At 36.9% G+C, this 7,677-nt stretch overlaps 1 protein-coding gene across 4 annotated transcripts; it reads left to right on the top strand.

Moving 5' to 3' along the window:
* The first annotated feature begins 350 nt into the window (after positions 1 to 350).
* Positions 351 to 7,139, top strand: LOC114530767. Of its 4 annotated transcripts, none has more exons than XM_028552386.1 (4): positions 351 to 417; positions 595 to 649; positions 1,227 to 1,278; positions 3,009 to 7,139. In XM_028552386.1, exon 4 carries the CDS (start codon positions 3,017 to 3,019, stop codon positions 5,987 to 5,989), a length of 2,973 nt encoding a protein of 990 aa, XP_028408187.1. In that variant the 5' UTR covers positions 351 to 417; positions 595 to 649; positions 1,227 to 1,278; positions 3,009 to 3,016; the 3' UTR covers positions 5,990 to 7,139. The 4 variants fall into 4 exon arrangements, with proteins under 4 accessions (XP_028408187.1, XP_028408186.1, XP_028408184.1 ...); XM_028552385.1 differs by having other exon boundaries at positions 362 to 474; positions 2,994 to 7,139; XM_028552383.1 differs by having other exon boundaries at positions 362 to 474.
* Positions 7,140 to 7,677: the final 538 nt, after the last annotated feature.

Consider the following 7,677-nt stretch of genomic DNA (forward strand, 5'->3'; position numbering starts at 1 on the left):
ACAACGAGACGAGGATCGAGGGTAAACTGTAAAGTCGAGGATATGTTTTAATGCATTATTAATGCCAACGCCTGGTTTCATACCATAATCTGGCTTCGTTACTATTAATACAATCATATCATGTAACTTAGATCGCCCACTAAATGGGTTAACGTCATTATCTAGCTACAGATTAAACTAATCAAGTAGAACTTTAACTACGAGTAAACTTAAGGAAGTTAAATTTCCCTTCGACTCTCCTCCCTATTTAAATGAGGCAGTATCTGATCATCTTCCTTTATCATACGTGTGACCACTGACCACCCCGCTTTTACCCATATCAGGAATAACGAGACGTTACGTCATTCAGTTGAGACTTTAAGCTACACAACAGTCGACTTCCGAAGTCAGCAATATTAAATACAATCACAACTGAAGGTAATAACACATTTTTCACAAAACCAAGAAGATAGATACGTGTCGAAAGATATGCAGGTGAGACTTATAAGTTCTATACGTGTATTAGGCAATGATAGTTTGATGCTCACAGACGCAGTAGGTTTCGTTGGAATAATGAAATAACAAATAGTTAAAATTCGTTTCGTTCTTTTATAGAAATGACGCAACGTTAATTGAGATTATTTGGTAGACCAATCCTGTCAACTTTCTGGTAAGCAAAGATAAAGAATTTGAAATTAAACTAAGATTTTAAGTGATATTGTGTTCATTATTTTCGTGAAGGCTCAAAGTGTAGGCGACAGGTGTGGTCAACAAAGAATATTTCGTAATAGATCTTTACTTGTTACGGTCGTGTCAACGTTGCACATTTCATTTACCAGATGCATTAAGCAGTCATATGTTTGTCATGAGTGCTTCATTAAAATAAAAGTTCAACGTTTCTCACGATTCCATTACCAAAAGTCAGCAATATTTGTTGGGAGTCACTGAAGAAGAAAATATATTTAAAATAACAAACGAGTTTCGGTTCAGTCGAGGGTCGAGGGTGAAGTCGAAGATACATTAATTGGCATTATTATGAAAAATAATGCCCGACGTAAAAAGTCAGCAATATTAGTGACAATCACAGAGGTAATAACACGAAATGAAAACGGCAAGAATAAAAATACGGGTCCAACGTGAGATTTATAAGTCCTGCATGCATGTGTATTTTGACGTTTACAGACGCAGTAGGTTTCGTTGATATAATCGAATAACAAATAGTTGAAATTCTTTTCGTTCTCTTATAGAAATGACGAGAGGATAATAATATCGTCCAGGAACAATTCCCTCAACTTATTGGTAAGCCTAAATGGAGCATTTGAAATGAATTTAAGATTTATATTTATACTGTGTTCATTACCTTGATTACGACTCAATATGTAGGCGGCAGATGTGTAAGCAAGAATATGTTGCAATAGACTTTCACTTGTTGCGCTCGTTCTCATGTACCTAATGCATTGAGAAGTTTTTTGTTCTCTTGAGTGGTTCAGTGCGAAAAAAGTACGTCTGAGACAGGTCTAAAGGCTTCTCCTCATGATTATTTTGCCAACAGGCAGTAATGTTTTATCGGCGGCCACTGACGAAGAAAATTTATTCAAAATAACGTTTTGAATTTAAGTTTGTCGAGGGAACTTGGTCGAGGGTCGAGGTTGAAGTCGGTGCTTGACGTTTATCGCATTTTTTAAACTAGCGATTAAGCATGGCTTAAAATTATGTTCAGTTGTCAGTAATTAAGTCATCCATTATTCCACGGAAAGATTAATCAAATCAATCTTTATTAAGAAATTGTTTCAGTTGTTTCGGCATCATTACCACTCTTGCGAGCAACGCATCTATCTTTTTTATAGTTTAAGAATAACCAAGTAACGTTACATCGAAAATTTGGCAATTTAAAACGATACTCGATCATCTTCAATAATTTGAGTCATCGGCAATACTACAAGTTGTTTATATTTTACTCAGTATTTTATGCCATCAAACAATTCCACCAAAAGGCCTAGTTTACAACAGCGTCAAAGTGATATTTTCCAGGAAAAACCTTTTCTTATATCGGCCCAAAGTGGCATTTTAAACTTGTGTAAATTTGATTGGATACAAATTTTAGTGAGATTATTATCGTGACTTTCTTCTGGCTGTACTTACATTTAATTCTCATTAATTTTGGAAAAATAGCCTGACCCATTATGATATATCAAAAATCAAATCACGAAGAAACTATGTTATTTAAATTTTCCCAGCACTTTTTATCAGTCTTGTCCACTCACCCGTAAAAATAACGATTGTCTCCGAGCCGGTGCGAAGTACCGACCGAGGGTACTAATTCCGCCCGGAGATTTTAATTACGCCCGCAATGCAAATGCAAAATCAAAGTTGTCCGCCATTATGTCATGGACGTTGGGCATTTTGTAAGTTATGCGCATGCGTGAGTTAAGACGAGTTAAAGCTGGTAACTAGCAAACGTTTGCAAGCCAATTGCAATTGGCTAAATTAAAATTTTGGTTCGCATAACTGATATTATAAAAGCTTTTTTTAAATAATATTTTTCATTTGGATGGTCTTGAAAAGATACGAAAAATTGATTCCTAAAATTAATTAAAATATAAACTAAAAGATGCTTTCGGATAGAAAAACTTTGATTCGAATAGATGGTGAAAAATCTACGATTTTAAAGCATTTTGGAGTGTTTTTGAAAAAATAAATAGGTAGATTTTGTATTTAAAGCATGCAAGCATTTTGTAAGTTTAACTTGTAGATTTATCAACAAACGTACGAAACCTCTCTTAATTTATTCGTCAATTTCGTTAAAATGATTTTGATTGGGAAAGCATTTATTTTTCAAGGTGAATCTGTTTAAAAAGGAGTTGAAATTCCGCTAAAAGTTGTAGTACAGTATTTAAAACTATTCGTTCCACAATTAATGAATTATGATTATAGTTGAATGTGATAGCACGAGAGTCGACTTTATAATTGTACTTCATATAGGATTTTACTTATACGATTTCGATGTTATTCAGCAGAAACAAGTAAAGGAGCAAAAATGTCCGCTGTACCATGGGAAAGCGAGGAAAGTCGAAACTACATCTGTATGGATTATATTGTCACCAATGTTGCAAGTAAAGGATTGAGAAAAATATTTATTCAGGAATGGAACAGTCGTTACCAGGCTTCCTTTGGAAAATGGGATGACACCAACGTAGGTGGTAATCAGTTGTTTCATAGGGAAAAATCACGTGCCAGGCCGAACAAGAACACACTCCAGTCTAAATTTCAAGATGGTGATACAAATGAGTGGGATTGTACTGTGCTTTCTGATGCAATTCTTTACTCCAATTCCATTGGAACAAGTCTGAATCCAACGATACGGATTGCAGTCGACAATATCAGAACATTACGAAACGAAATTAAGCACATTTTTGAAGCAAAACTCGACGACAAAGACTTTCAGTCCATGACAACCCGTGTTGAAAATGCGTTTAAAGCCCTGAGTCTTCCAATCTATGAGGTTCAACGAATCAAAATTGAGCGGAATCTTTACAAGTCGTTTCAAGTTTTGCCTCCTAAGCCAACTCATGAAGTTGTTCACCGTTCAGAGTTGATACATGATATAAAATCTGATCTGGAAAAGCTGCATCAAGATAACGAAAATAAACTCACATATTTCTTTATCTCTGGGAATCCAGGAAGTGGAAAATCTCAACTCGCTAGACAAGTCTGTGAAGATATTTACAAAACTGTTAATTGGGCAACAGAGGCTATTTTTTTCATGACATTAAACGGAAGAGAATTAGATTCACTTTTGAATTCATACGAGGACTTTTGTCGCCGGCTAAATTGCAACGAATCTGTATTGGAAAGCGTGTTGAATTCATCAAAAGCAAAAGATGAGAAAATCAAAAACTTAAGATCGCAAATATCCAGCAGAATGAGGAATTGGAAAAAGTGGTGGATCATCGTGGACAATGTAGAAAATCCCGAGCTCATTTTCCCACTTCTGCCACAGTTAGGCGATGAACTTTGGAATAACGGTCAAATCATAGTAACAACACAAAACAGAAATTGTCTTCCTGATGACAGTCTGTCAACTAAACAGATTTCCCTCAGTTCAGGTATGAGTGATCAAGAATGTCGCAAACTTCTTACTCTCTTATCAAGAAAAGACGTCAATTATACATTACTAGATGACGTTGCAGAGAAGTTGGATCGCCAACCATTGGCAATGGCTTCCGCAGCCGTGTACATGCGGCAAGTCATCCAAAGTTCCCCGGATTTTTCGTGGCAAGAATATTTAGGAAAACTAGAACAGGATAAGAGAAAGATGACGGAGGGACGTCTAAAGCAGATTAATTTGGTAGCATATTCCTCAAGCATGACAACAGCTGTGCTTTTAGCTGTTGAAAAATGCACCGAAAGCAACAAAATTCTTGAACACGCATTCACCCTATTCTCTTTCATATCGTTCGAACCATTACCACTCGACCTTGTTGTAAAATACATTCAGCTGCAAGAAGAATCACTTGATGCCGAAGACATCATTCTTGCAATAAATCTTTGCTCCTTGTTCGTTCATGTTGAAAATATGGAGAGAGATGTCCGTCTACATCGTGTTGTTCACGAAGCAGTCAAAATATATTTTCTTTCCACAAAATGTGAAGATGACACGATTTCCGGGACTGAAATATTTACTAAGAAAAGAACAACGGAAAATAATTTGAAAGTTGTAATGTTCAAAGTTTTGAAAACAATTTATTACTTCAAAAATCGGAAAGACAAAAATAAAACGATTCCACATTTGAAAGCATTGCACAAAGAAATTTATAGATTGTTTCCAAATCAAGGGCTATCATTTTTGAGTTTCGAATTTCATGAAACAGAAATTTCTGAAATGTATGGGTTTTTTGGGAAAACTCTTCATTACTTTTGCGAAATAAAACTCTCAATGGAATTTTATCACCAAAAATTGAATATTGAAATAAAACGATTAGGACCAAACCATATTGCTGTCACTGATTCATACAACAACCTGGGTCTTGTTTATCATGATAAAGGTGATCTGGAAATGGCTAGTGATTATCATGAACGGGCGTTAAAAATTAAATTAGAACAATTAGGGCCAAACCATATTGACGTTGCTGTTTCATACAACAACCTGGGTATTGTTAATCATGATAAAGGTGATCTGGAAATGGCTAGTGATTATCATCAACGGGCGTTAAAAATTAGATTAGAACAATTAGGGCCAAACCATATTGACGTTGCTGCTTCATACAACAACCTGGGTATTGTGTATTATGATAAAGGTGATCTGGAATTGGCTGGTGATTATCAAAAACGGGCGTTAGAAATTAAATTAGAACAATTAGGGCCAAACTATATTGGAGTTGGTCGTTCATACAACAACCTTGGTAATGTGTATCATGATAAAGGTGATCTGGAAATGGCTAGTGATTATCATCAACGGGCGTTAAAAATTAGTTTAGAACAATTAGGGCCAAACCATATTGACGTTGCTGTTTCATACAACAACCTTGGTAATGTGTATCGTAATAAAAGTGATCTGGAAATTGCTAGTTATTATCATAAACGGGCGTTAAAAATTAGATTAGAACAATTAGAGCCAAACCATATTGACGTTGCTGCTTCATACAACAACCTTGGTAATGTGTATCGTGATAAATGTGATCTGGAAATGGCTAGTGATTATCATAAACGGGCTTTAAAAATTATATCAGAGCAATTAGGGCCAAACCACATTAACGTTGCTGCTTCATACAACAACCTGGGTAATGTGTATCATGATAAAGGTGATCTGGAAATGGCTAGTGATTATCATAAACGGGCTTTAAAAATTAGATTAGAACATTTAGGGCCAAACCATAGTGACGTTGCTGTTTCATACAACAACCTTGGTAATGTGTATCGTGATAAAGGTGATCTGGAAATGGCTAGTGATTATCATAAACGGGCGGTAAATCTATCCTCCCATGCAGAGCACTTTTCATTTACTGGATGACGTTGCTGTATATTATGATAGCACAGAATTATTATCAAGGAGCAACGAGTTTATTTTGAAAGTGCTAAAGATAATCATCAATACGGGCGCTATGACTATCATCGAACACCAAAAACTATTTTAGAATGGGACGTGTTTGTGTTGAAAAAGACAATGCGGAACATGGCATTGATAATTTCAAACTGAACATAGTATTGGGTTAGGATTATGGGGATATAGAACTGTACTGACTCTACAACTTTTTATTGCACGCAATATATTATGCATTCACCATTTACCATTCGGCAGGACACCATTGAGAAAGTTCAAAACTTTGCCTACCTGGATAGCACTGTGTCTACAGAGCGTGGAACTGATCAGGACATCCGCATTCGGATAGGAAAAGCTGCAGGAACCTTCAATACCCTTCAACCCATCTGGCAATCAACGAAGCTGTCCCTCAACACGAAACTTAGTATCTTCAACTCCAATGTGAAAAGTGTCCTCCTATACGGCAGTGAAACTTGGAGAGTGCTGAAGTCGTCGATGTCCAAATTACAAGTCTTTGTGAACCGCTACGTCCGCCAGATCCTTGGAGTGCGGTGGTACGGCAGGTTGAGTAATGAAGAGCTGTGGAGAATAACATCTCAGGAGCCAATCAAGCAAAAAATCAAGAGACGCAAGTGGCGTTGGCTCGGACACACGATGAGGAAACATGCAGACAATATCACACGAAGAGGGCTACGGTGGACACCCCAAGGGAAGCGCAAACGAGGACGGCCGAAGACCACCTGGCGGCGCTCAACGGAAGCCGAAGCGAAGGCCGCTGGCCTGACATGGGGACAGCTCGAGCGGAAGGCCCAGGACGGAAGGGGATGGCGTTCTCTGGTGGACGACCTATGTTCCGTACGGAACGACAGGAACAAATATATAATAGACTATGCGTTGTCTTACATTAGAGCGAGACAGGACTAATTAGCGGTTAAGAAGTTCACACAGTTTCCGTAACCTAAAGCTTATGTTGCTCATCGCAGTTCCTGTACTTTACTTTATCCCTCGTTTATTTCAAGAGATTTTTTCGTGTTATTCATTAATTTATATATAAATGGCTAAGAGTGTGTTAAGTGCATTAATGCAGTGTTTCATTTTATTGTAAATTTGTGTGACATAACGTTATTGTTTGTTTTACATTAGTAAGATTATAGAAAGAATCTAGGCTCTGGTAAGTGGAAAACGTCGAATAACAACGGGGGAATTGCGAAATCCTAAATATGAACAATGTGGGTATCTTTTGCGCGAGCCGGCATGGTGTTGATAGAGACGTGTTTTGTAGTTTTTTTGAAGTCATTGCAGCCGATTTAGTTGTGGTTCTCCTCAAAGCTGTCGAGTTTACGCTGCGAGTGCTCTACATTTAGAAAACCCATGCATGCATGTTATCCGTCCGTTAAACGAAAAGAGTCTAGTGTCTTAACGTAAGAATCCTGCCATTGTAATAGTTACGTAATACATTTTTATGCAACTCCCAGACGAAGTAATAAAATATTTGCAAATGAATATATACATTATTACTTTAAAATGATCGCGTGAAAGAAAACGAAACGCCTGTTTCTTCAGAATATTGCAAAGAAAACTCAATGATGGCGAAAAAGCAGGGATGAAGAAATATTTCTTGTAGTTTTTTTTCAAATTTAAGCCAATCAAAAGTAAGT

Source organism: Dendronephthya gigantea, unplaced genomic scaffold (genome assembly GCF_004324835.1).
Source record: "Dendronephthya gigantea isolate DGI-Jeju-01 unplaced genomic scaffold, DenGig_1.0 000065F, whole genome shotgun sequence".
NCBI lineage: Eukaryota > Metazoa > Cnidaria > Anthozoa > Malacalcyonacea > Nephtheidae > Dendronephthya > Dendronephthya gigantea.

What these genes read in the sequence shown, in the direction of transcription:
- LOC114530767 (XM_028552386.1), top strand. Translation starts at nt 3,017, where the DNA reads ATGTCCGCTGTACCATGGGAAAGCGAGGAAAGTCGAAACTACATCTGT.